Source organism: Setaria italica, chromosome V (genome assembly GCF_000263155.2).
Source record: "Setaria italica strain Yugu1 chromosome V, Setaria_italica_v2.0, whole genome shotgun sequence".
NCBI lineage: Eukaryota > Viridiplantae > Streptophyta > Magnoliopsida > Poales > Poaceae > Setaria > Setaria italica.
In genome coordinates, this window is record NC_028454.1 from 2857839 (window position 1) to 2882771 (window position 24933).

Genomic DNA, 24933 nt, shown 5'->3' on the forward strand with positions numbered 1-24933 from the left:
CCATGGAACCATACCCATGATCCCCGGCTCAAACGTATAACAAGGCTTTATTTTTCCTATATATTAAAATGAGAGCAAATCAAACACAAGTGCAGCCCTGCACATGCGTGCCTATACCCTCCCTCTTTTCCTCGAGGGACCAGAACTCGGAGCATGCATGTGCTACAGCTCAAGTCGATCATTTCATGGATAAGAAGTTGAACAATAGAAAACAGGCCAATGATGTGTTTATTATGAACACAAGTAGGGGAATAAAGCAGATATGCCACTGGCCCAGACAGCTAAAACTAGGGATGCGTCGGCTTACGGTGGTTGGGCTGTGCCTAGAGAAATCGCATCGCGCTCGTGAAGACTGGTGACCTGTCGGCGCCATTTGTTAAATTTGTATATGCTTATCGACCTCCTCGAGGGAACGTTTCTTTGGAAGAAGCTTTGTGGAAGGGGAGAGGAGAGGCACCCGTGTTCGCCACGATCCGGCCATCAAGCCGGTAGACTCGAAAGCGTTAGAATTTTATACGCGCCGCGGAAAATTCTTAGGTTAGTTAATACTGGTACATCCAAAGATTAAAAAGAAACTGCTAGCTGGGAAGTACCTCTATATTTTCGTTGAGATGCAGCAAGCAGATGGAGATCAACAAGAAACTAATGAATTAATTAAAGAGATACGGAGATTCGCTCATGGTGATTATATATATGTCAGATTCAATAAGTTATATAGTTTAAACTTGAATTTGTTCAAATGTATCGGTATGCTTTGTAATTTTTAAAGGACTGCACAACTGGATTTTACTTAGACCTTTGCTAGCCACCCATAGAGAATTGTCAAAACAAACACATCACAAAAGATGCGGCTCCACCTGTCTACTTACAAAAGAAAACAAGTTCAGAAGCTGAGTTATAAAAAGTTCTTTCAGTCTATGGGCGTATCTTTTCAAAGGAAGTTGGGCTTAGATAGAAGATGTTCTCAGTCTAAGAGCAGACCGACCTTTTCAAAGAAAGCACTGCAGCAACTCATTCCACTCATTAACAAGATTAAGAAGAAGAAACTGGACAATTTGTTTATGAGTGCAGAACAGCGACTGCTCTCCTGCTTCTAAAGCCAGATAATTTGTCGGCTACTAGTTACTGTAGGAAATAGGCAAAAACCCGGGACATAAGTTTACATTTGACATTATTATGATGAAATGGAGCAGATTACTTGGAGAGTTACTTAGGATAATTGTGGGGATTTTGCAAGGATTGATGTTTGAGAAGAAGATAATAGTTTACTGGCCTACTCTCAGAGGCGTTCATAGGTGCATGATGTGCGTGCGGTGTTCATAGATGTAAGTATGTGTATGTGAGTGTTGGGTTTATGTTTTACAAAAGAAAATCCAAAGATTTAATCAGACTTATGCATAACAGCATATGCAAGATCTAAGTTACCTTACAAAAGATGATGATAATGTGAAATTTATATTAAAAGTGTACTAATTCTTTAACTTGGAAAATCAGCTACTACCGACGACTTGAGTAAAACAAGACAATTAGTATCAATATTTCTTCAGAAAGTTTGCTAGATTGTAATAAATTCTAAAAACCTAATTAATTTAAAAAACTAGCCTATCAACTCGTAGAATTTTGTAAAAAAAATTTAACATATTTTATATTATTCTTAAATACTGGAAATATATCTTTGCCCATACAAACTGAGTTAGTAATCACTTTTGTTGTGATACATGTTATAACATGGTAAGGCATGCATTAAAGAAGATATGAGGCCTTTTATACATAAATATAGTTCATTTTTGAAAAATGATAAACTAGACCGGTGGGGCAAAGATCGCCCCAAGTTTTTTTTATTAAGAAGAAGCAACCTTTTTCCAGCCTGGAAAACCTCGCGAACCCTAGCTTTGCCAGTGAGGTGATTTTTTAAGAAACAAGACCTGTAGGTAAGACCGCCCTAAGTTTTTTTTATTAAGAAGAAGCAACCTTTTTCTGAACTAGAAAAATCCCGAACCCCAGCTTTGCTAGTGAAGGGATTTTTATTTTAAGAAACAAGCCATGTAAATTTGCCCATGCGAGGATTTGAACACGGACGCTGGGTGCTTTTTAGGTGGTCTAACTATTAAATAAGGGCCCTTTCACGCTAAATATAATTCATGGTTAAGCAGACCATATATTAGAGTAGTTCATAGATGATAGAGATCAAACGTATCCCCTTTCATGCGTTTATATAGATCAGACATGGTTTGGTTTCCATGAACTAGAAACGCAACCCTGACCAATATTTCTGGGGACGTAATCTTTCTACATTTTGCTGCAGGCATTTAACCTACCCGACAAGTTCCCACAAGCAGGAAGGAGCTAGTAGTTGGTGCAACGAACACTACGCTCCCAACAAACAAAACCTCCCCGGATTTTCGATCCCAGTCACCATTTCATAACGGTGGTGTGAAGATCTTTGGGTGTCGCGTGTCCACGCATCACGGATGGGTGGACCAACCCGGCTAACAAGCTGGGATGTGACCAGTGGTGACGACGCCACTGGCTTGGAGCCTGCTTGGACGTTCATGTATGATCATTCATTCATTTGCTAGAGCAACGCCCCAACACACGGCGTGTGCCTTTGTTTCTTCCCTTGAATTGATTATGAGCAAGTACACGTACTCTTGCCGTAGGGTTGTTGAACGTTAGGTAGATGCGCACACAAATGATGGATCGATGATGCTCTCTCGTTTAATCGAAGCCCCACCGGTGCACACGACCATACACCCATACCGTTGCTGGTGTAATAACTAAGCTATTTAGCACATCGCATCCAGGTGTGTGTGAGTCTCTATCATGTGATTAATGTTACTTAAGAGCTCAACACATGATCGAGTACCTTTTCACATCGACATTAACCGTCTGATTGTGAAATATAATCTACTGTAATCATCATCACTGCAATTGGACAAATAAAATGTCTATATACCACACAATAATGTTGTTAATTAGAAATGGTTATGGCCGGAGAGATGGCCTTTGGAGTTTTTAGGCTCCTGGAACAACCCCTATTTGGCTGTATCAGCATATAATGGCACGTTTAGCCAGGTCAGCAGGCATCACCTTTTAGGTGCGGACTATATTATGAAGCTAATAAGATTATGGACGCATTATTCATTCAGCAAAGTCGCAAGGCGGACACGTTCCCTAGCTCGTTGTGCTCTCATTATCGGTGGCACGCACTCAATCATTAACCGTGGCAAAACCGGCAATATAAACCCTTGCGCAGGCCCATCCCCAGAGCACAACATCACATCATATCGCAGAGCACCAGCTAGCCCCTGAGGCCTGAGCTCAGCATCAACCAGGTAGCTAGAGGCCTAGCTGCTGGTCAAGCTTATTCAGAAACATGAAGCTCTCGGCGGCTGTGCTCTTCGCCCTTGTGGCCGTCCAGGCGGCGGTGCTCCTCGCCGCCGTGCCGTCAGCGCAGGCCGGCGAGCTGCAGGTCGGGTACTACAGCAAGAAATGCAGGGGCCTGGAGAACGTCGTCAAGTGGCACGTCATCAGGGCGCTCAAGGCTAACCGCCGCACCGGCGCCGCTCTTGTCCGCCTCCTCTTCCATGACTGCTTCGTCAGGGTAAGCACACACATTCGCATGCTGATCTCACCTTCTAATATAGTTTCATGCATCGGCAATTCACCTAACCTAGTTTAACCATGTGCGGTTGTTCAATGCACGTAGCCAGTAACTACGGGTAATTAAAATGGGCATGGAAGTTAATGATTTGTTACTTTTATGCAGGGGTGCGATGGCTCTGTCCTCCTGGACGCGTCCTACGACAACCCTCACCCGGAGAAGGAGGCGCCGGTGAACATCGGCCTCGCCGCCTTCGACCTTCTGGAGGAGATCAAGGCCGCTGTCGAGGACAGGTGCCCTGACGTCGTTTCCTGCTCCGACATCCTCATCTACGCCGCCCGTGACGCGGCCAGCATCCTCAGCAACGGCCACGTCCACTTCGACGTCCCCGCCGGCCGCCTCGACGGCTTCGTCTCCAAGGCCGAGGAGGCCCAGGCGGAGCTCCCCGACTCCGCTGACGACGTTCAGAAGCTCATCGACAACTTCGCCAGGAAGAACTTCACCATCGAGGAGCTCGTCATCCTCTCCGGCGCGCACTCCATCGGCCAGGGCCACTGCTCGTCCTTCACCGGCCGCCTCTCCGAGCCCAATGACCAGATCACCCCGGCCTACCGCAACCTCCTCAAGTACAAGTGCGCCAAGGGCAACCCCCCCGTGGACAACAACGTCCGCGACGAGGACTACGACGTCGTGGCGAGGTTCATGCCGGGGTTCACCAGCCGTGTTCGCAAGATCCCCGACTTCCTTGACAACTCGTACTACCACAACAACCTCGCCAAGATCGTCACCTTCCACTCCGACTGGACGCTGCTGACGCACAAGGAGGCGTTCGGCCATGTCAAGGAGTACGCCGAGAACGGCACTCTCTGGGACGAGGACTTCGCCGAGTCGCTGGTTAAGCTCAGCGAGCTGCCCATGCCGGCCGGGAGCAAGGGCGAGATCAGGAAGAAGTGCAGCGTCATCAACCACCGCCTGTACTAAGAAGGTTGACGTACTTGTTGCAGCAATGGAGGTTGAAGAAGAGGCCGTTGCGTGCCCAGCCAACACACACGTTCATAGATCAAGTTGAGCCTTAAGCTTGGTTTTTGTTGTTCCATCCATTCTTTTGATTCGCATTGGTTGTACTACACTTTGTTGTCCATTTTTCATCTCAGCCAATCTGTTACATACTATACATGTCTTAAGGAAATAAATTATGTATATGTATGTTCCTGACACGTCTTACAAGTTGCAAAAGGTCTCAAGCAAATGAAATCGCTACATTTGTTCAAAATGCCATCTTCATGCTACGACGTGTGTGATCAACCTTTCAAACTAGCCAGCTATGTATGTATAATTTGGATATTACTAATGATCAAACAGATACATAACTTCAACTAGCCCAATGTTCAGTGCGACAAGTAAAAATAGAATGCAAGCGGTAAAAATAAGTCAATAAGCAAGGTTCAAATTTGACGATGTATGTTCTTTAGATACAGGAAACTTCAGTACCTAATTAACCATTCATTATTAGGCAATGGGTGTTGGAAATGCTACTATAAATGTACTTGATCGAAGCTAACAGTTCGAGAGAATTTTGATGGAGCCGGATGGTTGAGCTCACAATCTCCACCATGTGGGTGGAAACACCAAAATATTTCTGCAGCGTCCTAAAAAATTAAAAGCTAAAACGAACAAATGGATCTCATAATAAGCAGTTAGCCTGTCCCTTCAGCAGCAATAAAAATAAAGCCGAAAAAAGGTAACGTTATACCTATAATGTATTGTGAATACACGTGAGACAATACCTACCCAACACCAATAAGGCAACAAAGATGTGCAACCACATGCCATCGAGTTGATTGGAAGCTTCTTGTATTTTCAGTAACCTTGGAGTTTTGAGCATTTGTTGGATCTTAAGGTACATATGCCTCTGTATGAGTTAAAGTTCGTAAGACGCTTTTGTTGAATCTGGAATAGTAGTTGTGTCAAATTGGACTGTAGGGAGAGAGAGAAAAATTTACCATGCTGTGCGCATATCCGAGGGTCGGCTTTACACATGTTCAACTTGTACTTAATAAAATTAATTTATCAACCCGTACTCTTTCACATACTAGTAATTTAAAGAGACATAGTTTTTAGACATTCATGGATAAATGTGGGCTCATAGGCTAATCAAAATTGCTTATTTTTATAGGTCTCATGCATTTGTTCTTATTGTAACACAATACTTATATCGATATTTTCTTATTTTTGTTCCACTATGGTATACTTTAGTTACCATTTACTATGTATACTTTTTTCATAGTTTTTTTTTCTATTACATCGTACATCCATGTGTTTCAGAACGGGTTTACTTGAAATCCTAGCTTGAGCTATATATTTAACATGGAAATAAATATGCATGAAGACACATATCATGCATGCATACTGGTTAGGTTTTTCTATATTAACAATGGTAGAAATAGGTAATCCACTCACAACACGATGTGCACACATCGGCTTTGGTAAATTTCTTGTCATGAAATAGTGCGCAATTATTCTTGCAAATATGAATTGAATCATAGCAAAATCCCATGACACAAATGTACTTTACTGCATCGATGTAAGATGCCTGAACACATCAATTTAACTTCAGTAACACATTAAGTGTGATATTGCTAGTATGATAGAATGACTTGATCTGAAGTAACTTCAAAACCAAATGAGAATTATGTATGACTAGATCTAGTGGTCACATTTTGTGTTAAGTGTTCTATTAGAATTGCATACATTCCCCCCGGCATGGACCTCAACCACGCACATATCCTCTATCATAGCAGGAAGTCTATTATCAGTGCTGCCTCTTGTGCATTATTATGAATCCCTATGCATTTTGCTGAACCCCATCATCAAATGTTTCTTCATAGATACACTTGTGTATGTGCTTGGCATATCATACATAAGTAAGTGACTATACACCTGTGCTTTCTTATTACTACTCTAGGGCATCTCCGACAAGGGTAGATTATTTCTTCATACAAAATTTATAGCTATGAAAGTAAATCTAAATGTAACGAGATTGAAGGAAGCCATGTGAGTCAATTATTCTGCAATCTTAATATGTTGTTGTGAAATATTGCACCTATGAAGTGAAATAAGTAAGATCATAATTAGATTACTTGCAGTACATATATAGACATGTTAGCTAGAACAATCTGAAATGCCGAGTAAATAATATTCCAAAATGTTGAACTGTATTAACAGATTGTTGAAAATGGATATACGAAATGTTGATTTTGTAATTTTGAAATGTTGAAGTAGATTTATACAACCGTTAGATTGAACAATCTAGAAGCAGATATGTTTGATAACAATCATTATTGTTGATATTGATTATTAAAATATTACAAAGTTTTCAGTAGATTATAATTGAAAGTGTTGAACTTTATTAACATATTGTGGAATATAAATCTATTAAATATTGATTCAATATATTTGAAATGTTGAAGTTAATTTATACAACTGTTAGATTGAACAATCTATAAGCATCTTTACAATCACTAATGGTGATCTTAATTTAAAAATGATGTTGATTAGTAATGATGCTCACCATTACTGTCGGTAATAGTGATCTGGATTTTAGAAAATATTGGTAAATTGAGACAAAATAAAACTTTATAAGAGTACATGAAATCATTTAAGCATCTTTGGAACTAGAGCAGAAGGTCAATAAATTTTGCTTGAAACTTATTTTGCTTGTAAGATAGAAGCTGAAATAGTAACTTCTCACGTAATAACAACAATCATCCTGAGGTATATAAAATCTTTAGAATATTAGTAATGGAAAAAAATTGGATAAGTATGAAATTTTAGAATGTAAACATAATTCATACATTTGAAATATTTTTCATAGATTTTTCATCAAATATATGAGTAGAATTAAATACTACATGTATTGTAGTTTACATTTTTAGAGAAGTGAGGACCTGAATTTTTGCTTTGGTACAACCATTTAAACCATTTAAGATGGTTCAAAGTCTCGGATATTGAAATGGACACAATGGGGATAAGCTAATAAGAACAAGCATTTGAAGTTGTGTATCACATTATTGATTAGTTGCTGGCAATCACCGGTTCCATATTGTGAACTCAGAATGTCAAATTTGTTTTGAATGTATTTTACAACAATAACAAACCATTGATGATTGGAAACACATGGGATGAAAACCTATATAAAGAGTAGTTATTAACAGATGAACATAGTAAATATGTTGCAGTATATTGAAAAGGAAGAACTGTTGCTACATAAGCATAATGAGCCAAAAAATGTGGGCAGAGAAAAAGGAATAACACTTACATGATCAACATTCTCGAGCTTGACTCCAAGAGCAAATTGTGTAAAAGTGCATTTGACATCATTGTGGAAAAGAGAATTGGTCATGAGTAGATCCTCCATTCCAAAATATAGCTACTTCTAGAGTTTTTCAGATAGATTAAGGATATAGATTAAAAGTCTATATTGCCCCTCATTAGAATAATTGTACCTTTCCTATTTAATTGTTGGTAGACTTGCATGCAGATCTTCATGCCATAATTGATTTGGATGCATGGAGGGAATTTTAAACCTTTTATGCCAAATAAGCCACTTGGAAACTCAAAACTAGCTATATTGTGAGACAAAATTTGAATGCTAAAGTAGGATGGAGGTAGTAGCAAATTATTTGAACAAAGTTATCAGAGCACATTCTTATTGATTAGCCCAAAAAAAAATTAGAGGAAGCTTTAATACCAAAATGAAATAAATTATTACCACTTTCTTCTTGTTCATGTATAAGTAAGAAAACTCTACATGATTGCGTTGTCTGTGTTGTAATCAGTCTTGCTGCTCTGAATTGAACAATTTATATAAGTAGAACATTGCATATGGGTTGAATCAACATCTAGATCACATAGATAAAGTTAGTGTTCTTTTATCAATTCAAATATCATCTACTTGAAAGATGTACTGTCTGAAATGAACATACATGAATATAATCCAAACATTATTGGGTATGTATGGCCATCTTTGTACTCAGATTTATACTTTTCTACCAATGCTTCAATCTCAAAGTTAGTAGTATCAACTTCAACAGGATATCCAGAACTTCGATAACCATATCCTTAGTGAAATGAATGGATCTTTTCTTCGAGAGGAACTCTTGAGAAGATGCACATGTATTATGCATGACTCATTCAATGGATCCAATAGGGATCCTGAAGCACTTGATGTTTAGCAAATAACCAAATCCATGCTTTTCAATATATTCTATTTGGTTGGGATGAAGAATTTTGACTAGTTTCACAACATGAGCGATGGACCAACGCATTTTGATGTGCTTATCATCACCATCTTCATCAGACTACAAACAGAAATGGTGGATTAGCTAAAGAATGTTGAAATGAATTTCAGAAAATATAATACATAATATTTTGATATGTTGAAACGTTGAAAATGCAGGAAATAATTAGCCCTTATGAATGTGATACAACCCTAATTACTAATACTGAATCATGTAAAGTAGAAGAAATGTATACTGAATCATGTAAAGTAGTTACCCTAGTTACTCATAGATCAATTAGTAATAGTCATAGTGAAATCATATGCACCATTTACCCTGATTACTCATAGTTTAATCAGTAACACTAATGCAGCAACTTGATCAATAAATAAAGAATTAATAAACCTATAAAGGAAGATTTAGTTGACATTCACATATTATTTTTGTTATGTGACTGTTTCATGATACCAAAGTCATGTTTCCCGTGGCTTAGTATATTATTGCTTACAACTATTGTAACATGGAAGCACATCAAAATCATTTCACAGATAACAAAGATAAATTGCCTATTACAACAATGGAAGGGTAAAAAAACTATTAGCTTTGGTCTTTAGGTTCCGGGTTGAATGTGTACTAACTAGTGTAAGCCTCACTGTCAAACTCCATGTATAGTGTACCAAATTATCCAAAAAACAACTAACCAACTAAATGAATATTCCCTACTTTGCTGCTATATGCATATAACATGAAACTGATCAATAAAACACTAACAATCTAATAGACAGATCAGTACTTCAACTATAGAATAAAAAACTTAGTTCACACCAACTCAGAAATGGTAGAAGTCTTTTGAAACTGAAACGTTAGCATCTATTTCAGTAGGGTTCTAACTAGTTAACCTATACACACATAAATATGTCGGAAAAGGGAATGCATCTATCAACGTTAGAAAAGTGAATGCATCTATTCATGAAAAATCAGATAAAAACCTAACCTCATCATTCAATCTGTAGCGTGTTGCGGGGGGATTTCTTGAAGACCTAGTTACTTTGGTAAAATGGCCACCTGAATCTGGCGGAATGGGAGACCTACTACCACCAATAACTCGAGAAGACTCCAATCAAACACGCCGTTTAGGAGCAATGCATTGAGTTGCTATGGGCTTGGTTAGGTTTCAAATGGGATGATAGCGATTGGGCTATAGCATTTGAACCCTTCCTTGATCGTCTTTGGCCTTCCAGAAACCAATTCATGGAATCTTCTTTTTGAAGTTATCTATTTATGTTATATTGACTTTGTTTTATCATTATGAACAATGGTAGTCTCAACATATATGAAATGAGATTAATGTTAGTTGCGAGGCTAGGCCACTAAAATGATTAATAAAATATGTTCATTGCGGGTGCCAACAGGAGGCTATAGAAACAAGTCTTCAACTAGAAATAGCGATACATATGTACTTCCAGACCATAATCTGTGTTGCATTGAACAAAATTTCGATACTTAACTCAGTACGGCTGTACATATATAGCCTTAGAAATGGTTAGGTCCGGAGAGAAGTGGTCGCCATTGGAGTTTTGGAACAGGCCTAGCTGTGTCAGCCTGTAATATCACGTTTATCAAGGTCAGCGGCAACACCATACCACTTTAGGTAGGCCTAAAATGATAGAGTCATAATGTTAGGTTCATAATTCAGCAAAGTCGCAAGGCGGACACGTTCCCTCTCGCTGTACTCTCATTATCGGTGCAAACTAATTCGTTAGCACAACTGTTCGACTGCTGGCCAAAACCGGCAATATAAACCCCTGCAGGCCCAGCCCCAGAGCGCAACATCACATCGCAGAGCACAAGCCCCCTGAGCTCAGCATCAATCAGCTAGCTAGCGGCCTAGCTGGTCAACCTTATTGAGAAACATGAAGCTCTCGGCGGCTGTGCTCCTCGCCCTTGTGGCCGTCCAGGCGGCAGTGCTCCTCGCCGCCGTGCCGTCGGCGCAGGCCGGCGAGCTGCAGGTCGGGTACTACAACAAGAAATGCAAGGGCCTGGAGAACGTCGTCAAGTGGAACGTCATCAAGGCGCTCAAGGCCAACCGCCGCACCGGCGCCGCGCTCATCCGCCTCCTCTTCCATGATTGCTTCGTCAGGGTAGGCACACTTGCATGATGCATATATGCCATTCATCACATGCTGATCTCACCTAAACTAGCTAGTTCAATTATGTGTGGTGAAATGTACGTAGTCAGTAACTATACATACAAAATTAGACCTGAAAGTTAATGAGGTGTAATAGTTTCCATAACCATGGCACCATGCAGGGTTGCGATGGCTCTGTCCTCCTGGACGCGTCCTACGACAACCCTCACCCGGAGAAGGAGGCGCCGGTGAACATCGGCCTCGCCGCCTTCGACCTCCTGGAGGAGATCAAGGCTGCCGTGGAGAAGAGGTGCCCCGGCGTCGTCTCCTGCTCCGACCTCCTCATCTACGCCGCCCGCGACGCGGCCAGCATCCTCAGCAACGGCCACGTCCACTTCGACGTCCCGGCCGGCCGCCTCGATGGCTTCGTCTCTAAGGCCGAAGAAGCCCAGGCGGAGCTCCCAGATTCCGCCCATGACGCGCAGAAGCTCATCGACAACTTCGCCAGGAAGAACTTCACCGTCGAGGAGCTCGTCATCCTCTCCGGCGCGCACTCCATCGGCCAGGGCCACTGCTCGTCCTTCACCGGCCGCCTCTCTGAGCCAGCGAACCAGATCACCCCGGCCTACCGCAACCTGCTCAACTACAAGTGCCCCCAGGGCTCCAACCCGACCGTGGACAACAACGTCCGCGACGAGGACTACGACGTCGTGGCGAGGTTCATGCCGGGGTTCGTCAGCCGGGTGCGCAAGATCCCCGACTTCCTTGACAACTCGTACTACCACAACAACCTCGCCAAGATCGTCACCTTCCACTCCGACTGGACGCTGCTGACGCACAAGGAGGCGTTCGGCCATGTCAAGGAGTACGCCGAGAACGGCACGCTCTGGGACGAGGACTTCGCCGAGTCGCTGGTTAAGCTCAGCGAGCTGCCCATGCCGGCCGGGAGCAAGGGCGAGATCAGGAAGAAGTGCAGCGTCATCAACCACCGCCTGTACTAAGCCGGGTGCCAAATTCACATGCAGGTAGTTCGAAGAAGAGGCCCTTGCGATGCCAGCCAGCACAATGTTGACATCAAGTTGAGCCATAAACTTGCATTGTGGTTTTTCTTGGTTCCATTCATTCTTTTGGTTTGCATTGGTTGTACTCCCTCCGTTCCAATTTGTAGGTCGTTTTAATTTTTCTAGATTATATTATTCTGCATCTAGATATCTAGGTGCATAATAATATTTATGAACTATAAAATCTAAAACGACCTACAATTTGGAACGAAGGAAATACCTTTTTTTCCCTTTGTGTATTTCTCATATATGTCAAACAGTTGTGTACATGTCTCACTGCAATAAACTATAAACATGGGTATGCTAGAGAATAGTCGACTGGTTTGGTGTAGGAGAATTGTTTTTTTTTACGCTCTGATCCTACGTGATGATTCGTGTTCTGGCCGGCTAGAGCTGCTTATTGTCTGGTGATGCGAACCATCTATGGTGTCCTTTTATGTATATTATTAGGCTTTGTGGTTCTGGGGTTTACCGTTGCCCTGGGTTTAGAGTGGAGAGATGAAAAAGGGATGTGGATGTGGATGGGGTGGCCGTGCACGCTGGATGTGGATGGGTGGTAGACCTGATCATAGGCTGGGCCGGGTCGGGTTCGGGTCGGACCAAAAGAAACCCGATGAGTTCCTTTGCTGGCCCGCGCCCGACCCGACCCAAGCATCGGTCTGGGAATTGTGACCTGCGCCCGACCCGATGCATGACCCGACGGCCCGCGGGCTGACCCATGACCCGACGCTAACGCATATTCTCAGAGCCGAGAGTACAGAACTCGATTGATCGATTAAAAGTTCAATGCAGAGATATAACACAAGTGAAAAATCACGAGCTGCACACAATCCCACACCATCACAATCTGCAGATTCAAGAAAGTCTCACAACTCATCAATGCACACCATAGTACATACATACTCAGTTCACATATGTACAGAAAAAATCAAAAGCAAAAAAACGCAATAAGCAACACAAGCGGACATCAGACAAGCCAATTCCCAGTGACTTCCATGTGGCCATCACCCGTAGCATGCATATTCGCACAACTGCACAAACAAAGAGAGCTCCGCACAGATAGAAAGAAATGACAAATGAGTAAGTCAACTTGTCAAGCCAAGAACAGGAGACATTAGCGGTGATTGGAGTACGGATACAGATGGGGAAGGGAAGGGCGTGGCTCGTCGCGTCCTCCTGCTGCTGCCGCCCGCCGAGTGCGCCGCAAGCCCGCAACCCAAGCGACCGGCAGAGGATGAGAGGACCAGCGAGATGCGGCCGCCGCCTGACGGTGGATGAGATGGGGAGGAGACTGCAGGCATGGAGATGAGGGGATTAGGGTTAGAGTGCAGTATATATATGGCTGGGTTTGTTGGGCGGGCTGCAATGTGCAAGATGGAGGCCTGGATGGAGGGCTGGTGTGGGAAACAAAGGATGTTTAATTATTCGGAAATGCTATGTGCCGGGCGTTTGACACGAGCTATGCAGATCGGACGCATGTGGCGTACTGTCTGGGCAAGCAGTCAGATGGCATTGATGATAACAAACCACCGGACCCGAGGTTTTATTCCATTCTAATTAACAGCTGCTTTTCATGTCCGATGACCCTATCCTGCTCCATACCGCACACGCCTCCTCTCTCTCCGAGATGAGCTACACACGCAAGATGAGCTGTTCCCAGTTCGCTTCACGAGTGCCAAGGGCCCCCTCATCTCTCTCCCCTTGCTCTCCAATCCGCTAACAGCATCCACTTCTCCGGCGAGTTCCCTTCCGCGGTGGCGCCACTTTCACCCAGCTGCCAGCTGAACCTCCTCTACACCCGTCCATCAACGGAGTAGTCTCCAGTTGTTATTGTTCTATCTCCATCCACGAGGGCCATCAGCCCGTGCTGCAGTCCTGCCATTGCTGTGTGCCTGTGCGCACCCACGATGTGTTGGCGAGCCCAATGAGTAAAAGTGCACCCACGATGTGCAGGGCCTCCAGGAGTGGCAGGTGCGTACCCACCGCTAGCGCCCACCCACCCAAAAACTAACAGCTGCTAGTTGCCTGCCGCGCCTGCGCCGCGCCGATTGCCGACCACCGGCCTGCCGGTGAAGCGACAGTGTCGTGAGTGGTTTAGCAACCAGAGCTCACTTGCACGGGTCGTCGGGTCCGGCGACCGACCTGTTTGTAGATCTGAAGATAATTCTCTTCCCAACGGCCATGTTGCAATAGGTACGTCATGGTGTTGCAGTAGAATTTTTTGGATGTTGCAAAAGTTAGCTTTTGATATTTCATCTGTTTGCAACAGTCCGACTTGCTAGCAATCGGATGTTGCACTAACTTGTTCACGATGTTGCATATAGTTGTTTTCTTTGTTTCGGCCTCTTCTTCTTTCGTTGTTCCAATTATGTAAGAGATATTTTTTGTTGTTGCAATGCTGTAAGAGATATTTTTTTATTGTTGCAATACTTGATTTGGCCGAGATCGCAAGATTGTTTCTATTCGAGATGTTGCACTTGATTTGGCCGAGATCGCAAGATTGTTTCTATTCGAGATGTTGCAACTTGTGATTTTTATTTGTTGCAATATGTCTATTTTGAATGTTGCACAAAACGATTCAAGATGTTTCATGCACGTAAAGGTATTGCAAATTTATCTTCTGATGAATGTTGTGTGAAACATGATAAAATGCTGCGCACGGGGATTTTTTATCTTATAATAAGATGGATGGCGTGCATGAGTTCCGAAACTATTTTTAGTGCATACTTTCATGTTGCAAGTGTTGATTTTTAATGTTTCGATAGTTATTTTTCAATGTTGCGACGGAACGTACGATAAAAAAAATTTATCGGACGTCCGGGTGCTAGCACATCCGTTAATTATTTGTCATCCTTAGAATGGGTACTTCTTGATATACTAGTTTTAGAATAGCACCTACATTTGCTACTGGAGAGAAATATTACCAACACATTTGCCATTTTCTCTGACGTGGCACGTCAAATTACCCCTCCACGCTGGAATCACCGTACCATGCGAAAAATCACCCCTCCACGCTGGAATCACCCTGCGAAATGACTCCCATACAAAGCCGCCAGTCGGAGGGAGCGGCGCGGACGGGTCCCCTCAGGCGCATCTTCAGCCGCAGCAGCTCCATCTTGAGCTCGTCGTTCTCCCGCTGCAGCTGTGACACCTCGTCCGCCGGCGCGGCGCCGCCCCGAGTGTGCCGGCCCATGAGGCTCGGCGTCGGCTTGTACGGCAACGACGGGGGCGGGGACTCGCCGCCGTGGGTGGGCGCCGGAACGACGACGCGCCGCTCGGCGCTTGGGTGGGCGCCTCGCGCAGGCGCCGCTGCTCGTGGTACAGGACCTGAACCATCGTCTGTACCGGCAGCCGGTCGTTCTACAGCTTCTGGCAGTCCATCGCCTTGCACACCTTCTTCCTCTCCGGCTCGCTCAGATGCGGATGCGCCTGCAGGAAGGAATCCATACCCCATCGTGAACAGAATCATCGAGTTGAGGAACAAAGCATAGCCAACAATGCAGTAAAAAAAAATTGATCTGAGATTCTTACCTTGAGGTACATGTCGATGGCGCGGTACATGCTGTCCTTGTTAAACCTAGCGCGTTCTGGGATCATCTCGGCGAGGCCGGTGAACTTGTCGATGGGCAGGTTCGTGTCCGATGCGATCTCAGCCAGGTACGCCTCCATGAGCCTGCCGATCATGCCGACATCGTTGGGTGGCGACGCCGCTGAGATGAAGTCGTCGTCGGTGTTGTAGTCCAGCTGGGCCGCCTCGCTCTCGTGCTCAAGGTACCCGGCCAGGATCCTCTGCACCGCGTCGACGTCGAACGTCATGCCGGCGTCCAGCGAGGAGGACGGGATGAGGAGGTCGTCGAGCACAGCCTGCCCGAGGTGCGAGGACATCCGCTTCTCAATTCCAGCGGGTAAGGCCAGGGGCATGGGAGTCATTTTGCGTGACGATTCCAGTGTGGAGGTGTGATTTGGCGTGCCATGTCGGAGAAAATGGTAAATGTGTTGGTAAAACTTCTTTCCGGTGGTAAATATGTAGTGCTGTTATAAAACTGGCATCTCAAGGAACGCTCATTTTAAAGATGGCAAATAATTAAATATTCCAGAAACAAATGGTGCATGCTGTTCTAGTCGGGTCGTCGGACCGGCACGCGGGCTAAAATTCTAGCCCGTGCCCAACCCGAAATTCTTTGTGAGTCAAAAAATAGGCCCATGCCCAACCCGTGCACTTGTCGGGTCAGATTCTTTTCAAGCAGGTCGGTCCGGGTTCGTCGGGTCGGGTGGCCCATGATTAGGTCTAATGGGCGGCAACGTGACAGGCCACCAGCTGCTTGCTATGTTGGTCGAAGACTGGTGATGGTAAAGCAGAGGCTAGAAAAAGATCACGAGGGGATGACTAAGGAGTAAGGACGTCTATGTAACTGCTGATCAAATTGTAAACTAGATCGATGTCCAGAATGGCGAGTAAAAGAGATGCAGAGGTAGTAAAATAAATTAAGACAACTAAAGTGACGTGTGGTACTCCCTCCGTCCGACATTAATTATTAGTCGTTTTTAGCATTTTATTGTGTATCTAAACATAATATATATCTAGTGTAAAATCTATATGAAAATAAACAGGGGAGTACTTGTATAAAGACAGGGATGTCACTTTTAGCAGTAGCTAACACGTTCTTTTATCCGTGACTCTGTGTCATCAGGCTACAACCATATCGATTTCTTGGCTCAAGATATCCCTTTAGTGCAATGCATGTTGGACACTTCTTGGACAGAACACGCGAGACAATACCTACCAACGATGATGTACAGCCACATGCATTGCAATCCCAGAGTTGGATGCACGCTTTTTTATTTAAAAAGGTAAGTTTGCAACTAGGATGATTGCGATGCAAGTGGCTCAATCAATCAAATGGTCGGTCTACGAACACTGCAGACATGGGTTGGTCACTTCCGACCGGTCCATCTGGGCCGTGTAGGTGGGCTGCACTGGGAAATATATGGGCTCAGTCAGGTTGGAAAATGAGGCCACTGGGCTGATTAGGGCATGCCACAAATCTCGGTAAAACGTACATGAAACCCATCTAAACACAGTTTAAATTTTGTTTTTTTTTGGTGTGTGGGGTGGGGGGGGGGGGGGGGGGGGCACCAAATCCTATCTTGCTTTTGGGTTTAATCACCCTGCAAGAATTGAACCTATAGTTGGCCTGAAAACAGTAAGGCTACAGAGGGATTGTATCTATTAGGATTCTGGTTATCTTGTTTCCCTCCAATTGGATTGGAAATATGATTTCTTAGATTAAGGAAATGAATCTGGTCTCAGCAACCATAGTTTTGACAGCTTACAACCGAAATTGGAAATATGATAGGCGGCGCATATAATTGCACAGGCTCTCAGAATTGGCATGGCCTTCCCCGGTTCTGGCCAAAGCTACATCCGTGCTGCCCTGCCTAGAGGTACATACTTCTTCCAGCTTCCTTGAAATCGTGCCTCCAGCTGTGGTCCCATCGTTATGTTAACCAAGGCACTACTTCAACCCTCTGGTTTCACTTTCTCTTTGACCTTTTTGTGCTTCCTCCATCCTCCATTCCTAAATCATTGTCGGATGTGAGGCGAAGAAGACACTCTTAGATCTTGAATTCTTCAAAATGTACTGGAATAAACCAATTATACCTCTAGAAGTATTTCATCTTGTTTGTGGGTTTTGCTACAATGCTCCTAAGTGACCGTAGACCGTCCATTTAGGTAAATATATAATTATACATTTTTTATTTTGAGAAATAGGAAAAATATTGCAAACTATTATGCTAGATTTTGACACGTATGGAATCGGCGTCAAGAAAGGAAAAAGGATTAGCCGATGCGGCGAGTCGAAGAGGTCACAATTGGGAATCGGCCGATTGGTGCTACAGTTGGAGATCGGCCAATTGGCACTGCAGTGTTTTGGCGGATGGAGTTGGTAGAAATCGGCCGATTAAGAGGCTGGGGCAATTGGGCCAGTATGGGCTTAAAGTGAATTGCAAAGAGAAGATGAAGGGGGATTGGCCCACAGGGGCGCAACGACCAACTCCGATGCGAGTTGTACTTGTAAATATTCGTTTTCGTTTAAAATTAGAGATAGAATCCTAGTCGGTTAAGAGATTGGTTGTAACAGGCTATAAATAGCCATCCTTAGAGATCTGTAACAACAACATCAAATCAATACAACAATCTACTATTTCCTCGTACTTTACTTTCCAGTCGGCGACTCCGCCAATACTTTTCTTTTTTCACGAGTTCGTACAGGTTGGTAGGGCTGCATCGACACGATCTCCGGCCGATTCTGTAAGTTCCGTTTATCGAGTAATATCTAAGCTTTAACTTCGGGCGCATCGCTATCGTTTCGTTTAGATTTATTCACCAGTTATCGATATTTACTAGAATTCTAGGTTTTACCTATTGTTCTAGTTTTATCACCAGTTATCTAGCTTGAAATTAGAGCTTTCGGCTTATTTATCCTTATTGCTTATCTATCGCTTTCGCATAGCTGATTAGATTTGTTTCAAGTGTTGCTCCTGTAGCGTTGTCTAGTTTACTCTGGTAGTTTTCTTCACAAATGTTACCTAGTTGTCGGCTGCACCATAGCCGATTACCTTGTTATAGCAAATCGGCCGATTCGCTGATAAGCTTCCTCAAGATCGGAACCTTAGTCGATCGCAACCTCTGGGATCTGACACGTTTTCTTCCTTGCCAATCAACAGGTCAAATTGGCTGGCACGCCGCGCGATCCGCACCAGGGCGATTACCCGAACAGGAGCTAAGCAGATTCTCCCGGGTCGTGTGTCCGATGCTGAGATTCAATCGGCTGATTTTTAGCGCCAACAGGATCGGTGTGCCTCCGTGGCTCTGCTAATCCTCGCGCTCGGGGGGCTCGAAGGCTGGGCGTAGGATATCACTTGACGTGCGTCCATGGCGTTTCAGAAAACAAAGACTACAAGATCAAGGATTTTTCTTTGAGCACTGCACAGCTTCTCGGGAAACAGACGACGAAAGCACTCGGGCGAAGCTTATCCAACTCGGCATTCGTGTCGGGCTGCTGTTCAACTCCACACCGCTTGGAGGCTTGACGGTTATAGATACCTGGGTACCCTCATGGAGGGTCCAGCCGACTACTAATGGGCCGGCCCGACTTGATGAAGAAGGTAGAAGATAGAGTCCAGCTAGAGCTCCCTACGTATTGTAATCCGACTAGATCTCATCTATAGTAACTGACTAGGGTCTTGCCATGTAACTCTACCCCTTGGAGTATATAAGGGGAGGTAGGGGTACCCTTAGCAGGGCAACCGATCCAATCCCTCAACACAACAACCAACACCCGAGCGTAGGGTGCAATACAATCCCCAAAATAGGACGTAGGGTATTATGCTACAATAGCGGTTCAAACCTATATAAATCTCTGTCTTGTACCTTGCGTTACCATCAAGTTCATGGTCTTGCGATCCTCTCTGCCTACAAATCCACCATCTATATACCCTCTAAGTGGACTGCCGGTTACTAAATCCGACACCCCCCGCTATGCAAGCTGACCATGCTGCCGGGAAGCACCGGGGAGATCAGGAAGACGTGCCGTGCCACTAACTACTGATCACTACCTACGCGTAGCTACGCTACATCTGCGGATGGCAAGAAGCAAAATTAAGATTCGAATTAATTGGTGACAAAATCGCGTTACATTTTTTAATCTTTTGCAAGTATAGTGGTTGGGTTTATTTGTTGCGTCCAATGTGGTTGCATGATTTTTGTTTTGTTCAGTTATTTTTGCAGGTTACGGGTGGTGTGAGCCTCCTTGCAAAAAAAAAAGGAATTAGCCAACCTAAGTTGATGGGAATCTAGTCCAATTAAGTATTTTCATCTCTGATTCAGTGATTTGGTTCCTCTCTTATTTCAGTTTGTATACTAAATAATTTTTACATATTGCACAAATAAAGAAAAGGTCTCTTGTAGAATACAATCTGTTCAAATATAGATTTTTAGTTTCGGTACCTGTGGGTTGGTTACATTTTTGTTAAGCGCAAGTCAGTTCTGCAATACGTTGTTTAAAGTGTGATTGTTGAATGCAAAAAGCGTTCACCGTTGAGCTTCATGAAAGAATTAGAATGTGTTTGGTTTGTGCCAAAATGTGCCCAAGCTAGGTAGCCAATCTAAATTTTGGCTACTTTGACCAATTTTAGTCATCATTTGGTTGTGTGCCAAATTTTGTCCTGGTAGTAGCCTCTTATTTGGCCACCTTAAGGCAAGTACATTGGTGTTGTCTAATAGACGATCTCATGCATTGACATGTAATCTTAAGACGACTTAACAAACCATCTTTACAATTGATTGTTTTTTAAGTTGACTCATAGAAAAAAAAAGAAATATTATGAGTTGCATGGTAATAACAACTCGTACAATGGTGGAGCAGTTATCTCATAGTCCTAAAATCTAACCTTTGAGGTGGTTGTTTCGCAAAACAATGACCCCTTTATCTCTCCTAACCCTCTCTCTTCCCCATAAGTAAAAATTCTATGTGATATTGCATGAGATAACCTATAAGACTACTGAGATGTAGCAACTATAAGACTACTGATATGTAGCAAATGTACTTGCTCTTCCCTTAGTTCATTTAGTAGCTAAAGTTAGCCAAATCTAAGGCCACCACTTCCGAAAGCATAGTGCCTGCATGTTCCAAGCAAATTTCTCGGAACATCAGTTACTGGGACTGTTTTTGAGGCGGCAAAAGGCGTCCAAGTCCAAATAGGTCCAACATCTTTGCTGAAGCCCATTAATCTATTGGGTCACTCTCCCTCAGACTTCTTTTGCCCCGAAAATGGGCCACTCAGACTCTGTGTACTAGAGAGGCCAATTTTTCCGTGAGCCGCTTGCTGGATTTGGGCAGCTGCAGAAATCTATTATGTCGATTGAGCTTTTTATAAACGATGTAAGGTTTATTTCCAATGGGAAGTTTCATCTCGCAGTTTTGCAGTTTTCAAGAGTGACATCATCAAAAGAGGTTTGAGTTGATGAGCGAAACAATGTCCCCTGATGCAGAGTTTCATTTTACAATTTCATAGGTTACCCATACCATTTAATTACAAGACATATGATTGGATATGATAAGATGAAATGAAACTCTATATCCCCTAATGCAAGTTTCAACAGGTTTCATATTCTTGAAAACAATGCATATACAGTTTCATCGTGATGAAACTCTTTCCCTCTCTCACTTCATAATTAACTTGTCATATCATCACATATGCTGATACGTCACCGTATTTAATAATATGCATAAAACCTCTATGAAACTTGCAATGGGATTAGCTTGATGGACATAAAGACAATTACGTATATCTTTGAGAGCGTAAAATTAGAGGATGCACGGCCAGGGTGCGAACTACCTCATCCAGGTTGACAGTCAAAATTCATCACGAGAAATACTTTCATAAATTTTAGTTTGATACACAATAATAATGTATTACCTTGCCAAATAATGTCGGTATGTTATATGACTTTACCTGCGCCATGCCATCCGTCGCCAGAAATTCAACTCGTAGTATTTCGAAAAAAAAACCAGAAATTCAACACATGACATACGGGCCTGTTTTGTTACATGCCACTTCTTATTTTTCTCCACAGATGGAGTAGAAGATGTGCCCAACATCTACCAGGATTCTGCATATAGCAGCTTATCAATAAGCACAATATGAGAATTAAATAGATAATGAGGGCATGTTTTTCATGGGCTTTTTCAGCAAGAAGATTCGACAAAATTGCAAGCTAGCCCAAGCAGAGCCTTGTGACTGTGTGTTGAAATGAGTGACAGGAAAGTAGATTTTTCCCTAACAAAAGAAAAGGAAAAGGTAGAATTTACAATTTGGGAGGTTCAGTGACCAAGACATCTACAAATTCCACAACAGTAGCAAACTGTTGAATAAGTACGACAGAGAAACAGTTTTTCTGCTTGGAGATTAAACGGGGTCGGCGGACGTTTAAAACTTCTGTGCGCGTGTCATTGCTGTCGGCAGGATCACATCGGGATGGATCTGTCCTACCCATGCATGCATTGATATGCTCGACGGCGTATGGTACAATGCCTACCTGGACGACATTAAAATTTGGTGCGACCTGTCTCCACTCTCCAGTGGTGTGGTCCATGAGTCCTGGATCCCAGATGGAATTAACAGCGGAAATCCTGCTGCTCCGATCGAACCGGGCTGCTGCATGATCCTCCTCCCATCTTCTTGCGATCGAGTCCTGGCTGTCCATCATCCCTCCACTGGCCATTGCCACCCTGAATGGTGAGCAGGAGAATGGGAATCCCCAGGTGGTGGCCTGCCAAAGTCAAACGCTCCATGTGTCGGCGCCATGGCCGAAGCTTCTCCTGTGTTCAGCAGGGTGCAGGTGGCAGCTATATATGCGAACGCATATCGCAAGCTGCAGTTCTAGCACGATCCTCTCATCAGATCAGTCACCACTCACCAACTCGCCACTCCATCAGCACCACTTGCTAGCTCCTCGCCAGATCTTGCAGCCGTTTTTGCAGTCTTCTCCGATCCAGTGTTCAGCTCGCACAAGCATTGCCTCTGGATCGATTCGGCCTCCCTCCTACGTGGCATGGCGCGTTGCGGCGCCGGCGTGACGCTGCTCTTGGTGTCTCTCTACGCGCTGCTGCCGGCAATCACCGACGCCGGTCTGCAGGAAGGCTTCTACAAGAGCAACACCAACTGCACCGCCGACGTCGAGGCCACCGTGGCGAGCGTCGTCCAGCAGTACGTCTCCGCGGACCGCGGCGTCGGCGCAGGGCTCATCCGCCTCCACTTCCACGACTGCTTCGTCAAGGTACGAACCCAAGTTTGTGGCAGGTAGTTTGACATGAAGTTGAAATGTTGAATTGGCATGAGCATGTACAGCAACTCAATCGCTTTCGTGATGTGTACGTGCCAGGGCTGCGATGGTTCGGTTCTCATCGATCCGAGCCCCGTCAACCCGGACCCCGAGAAGGGCTCGCCGTCGAACGGCGGCCTCCGCGGGCTCGAGGTGATCCAGGACGCCAAGCGGCAGCTCGAGGGCGCGTGCCCGGGGACCGTGTCCTGCGCCGACATCCTCGCCTTCGCCGCCCGCGACGCGTCCAACATCCTGAGCGCCGGGGCGATCAACTACGGCGTCCCCTCGGGCCGCCGGGACGGGCTCGCCTCCGCCGCGTCCGACGCCACCCAGAGCCTGCCCCCGCCGTTCGCGGAGCTTGGCCGCCTCACGGAGCTCTTCGCCGCCAAGGGGTTCACGCAGGACGAGCTCGTCACGCTCTCCGGCGCGCACTCCGTCGGCCGCGCCCACTGCGGGTCCTTCGCGGAGCGGATACGCCCCAACGTGAGCGAGACCATGGACGCGGAGTACGGCGCCGGGCTGCAGCGGCGGTGCGCGGAGGACGCCGGGGACGGCGCGGCGGTATTCGTCGACCAGGACCAGGGCACGCCGGCCGACCTCGACAACCAGTACTACGGGAACGTGCTCGCCGGGAAGGTGCTCTTCAACTCGGACTGGGCGCTCATCAGCGACAACACGACGAGGCAGATGGTGGAGGGCAACGCCGCGAACCAGGCGCAGTGGGCGGCCAAGTTCATCGACGCCATGCGCAAGATGGGCGCCCTGGACGTGCTCACCGGCGACCAGGGAGAGATTAGGAGGTTCTGCAACGTCACCAACAGCGGCTGACTGAGCACGTCGTCACCGACGAAACAGTGTAAAATGGAGACGTCCTAAACAACGTACATATGGCCAGTCGCTACTGCTGCATTGCTTGGACTGTTTCTCTCCAGTAGTCCAGTGACACAAAAGTTTTTTTTTCCTTAGTTACGTACAGTCATACATAGAAATTAAATATCGACCGTCTTTTCTGTTATCTAATCATTATTGCAACTGTGCCACTTGTAAAATTTCACTAAGGCCCCGTTTGGATCATTGGAATTGAATTCCATCCTAATAATCATAATTTAGACATAAATTAATTAAGCTAATATAATTGTATGTGGAATATAGTTGTATATTATAGTTGGTGATATGGGAGAGATACTTATATGCTGCACTTCTACTAGAGAGAAGCGAGTCCAAGAGCGTGCTATAAGAATTGAATTCCATTCTAATAACCATAATCTATAGAATCAATTTCCATCTCCCACCCCATGAATTTAAGAGAGGCTTATATCTAAACTTTGGAAAGTTGTGGAATGCCACATTCCAGCATAAATTAGCCTACTCCATTAAATAGATTCCAATTCCTTCAAATGAAGGGACCCAAACGGGGCCTAACATCTTTCTATTCTCTCGAGCTAAGAATGCTGTTGGACGAAACAAATGCACTCTCACAGAGCCAATGACAAACCTATTAGACCAGCGAGCAGAGGTAAAATATCTTTTATTTCTTAAAATTAATAAACTATTAAATATGCATATATGTATTTATAGTTAATATGCACTCAACAATTTTAAGTACTTGTTGCCACAATTTTTGAATTAACACGCAACGAATGGAAATATCCATCCTTCCTATTCTTCTTTTTTGTCTACGTAATGTTCTTTGAAGGCATACAATAATTTCACCCTCATTATCCATAAACATGTCAACAATAGTACCTTTTAGAAAAAAAATATTTGCAAATGTGAACTGTCAAATGTTGTTCATAAATTATAAATAAAACGAATACATTCAATATGGACATAACTAGTTGTGAATGACACATTATTTTCAAACAGAAAGTGAACATTAATTCAATTTCAGATGTCAATGCATTTGAACTTTAAAAGTTCTGAAACCAGCTCCGATCCTGCCGTCCATTACCCTGACCGGTCCAGACAGACC

The 24933-nt window shown here is 44.3% G+C and overlaps 4 protein-coding genes across 4 annotated transcripts; 3 read left to right on the forward strand and 1 right to left on the reverse strand.

The window, feature by feature from the left end:
- Positions 1–3258: 3258 nt before the first annotated feature.
- On the forward strand, positions 3259–4821 carry LOC101775549 (peroxidase 2). The gene is made up of 2 exons (XM_004967538.2): positions 3259–3604; positions 3770–4821. The coding sequence occupies exons 1-2, from the start codon at positions 3377–3379 to the stop codon at positions 4583–4585; spliced, it is 1044 nt and encodes a 347-aa protein (XP_004967595.1). The 5' UTR covers positions 3259–3376; the 3' UTR covers positions 4586–4821.
- Positions 4822–10716: 5895 nt separating this feature from the next.
- LOC101775962 (peroxidase 2) lies at positions 10717–12386 on the forward strand. The gene is made up of 2 exons (XM_004967539.4): positions 10717–11024; positions 11195–12386. Exons 1-2 carry the CDS (start codon positions 10797–10799, stop codon positions 12011–12013), a joined length of 1047 nt encoding a protein of 348 aa, XP_004967596.1. The 5' UTR covers positions 10717–10796; the 3' UTR covers positions 12014–12386.
- A 2620-nt stretch (positions 12387–15006) lies between these two features.
- LOC111257180 (BTB/POZ domain-containing protein At5g67385-like) lies at positions 15007–15994 on the reverse strand. Its single transcript, XM_022826257.1, has 3 exons — positions 15682–15994; positions 15605–15640; positions 15007–15502 (listed from the first exon to the last, which is right to left on the reverse strand). Exons 1-3 carry the CDS (start codon positions 15992–15994, stop codon positions 15075–15077), a joined length of 777 nt encoding a protein of 258 aa, XP_022681992.1. The 3' UTR covers positions 15007–15074.
- Positions 15995–21895: 5901 nt separating this feature from the next.
- Positions 21896–24015, forward strand: LOC101776368 (peroxidase 5). The gene is made up of 2 exons (XM_004967540.4): positions 21896–22916; positions 23022–24015. The coding sequence occupies exons 1-2, from the start codon at positions 22692–22694 to the stop codon at positions 23787–23789; spliced, it is 993 nt and encodes a 330-aa protein (XP_004967597.1). The 5' UTR covers positions 21896–22691; the 3' UTR covers positions 23790–24015.
- Positions 24016–24933: the final 918 nt, after the last annotated feature.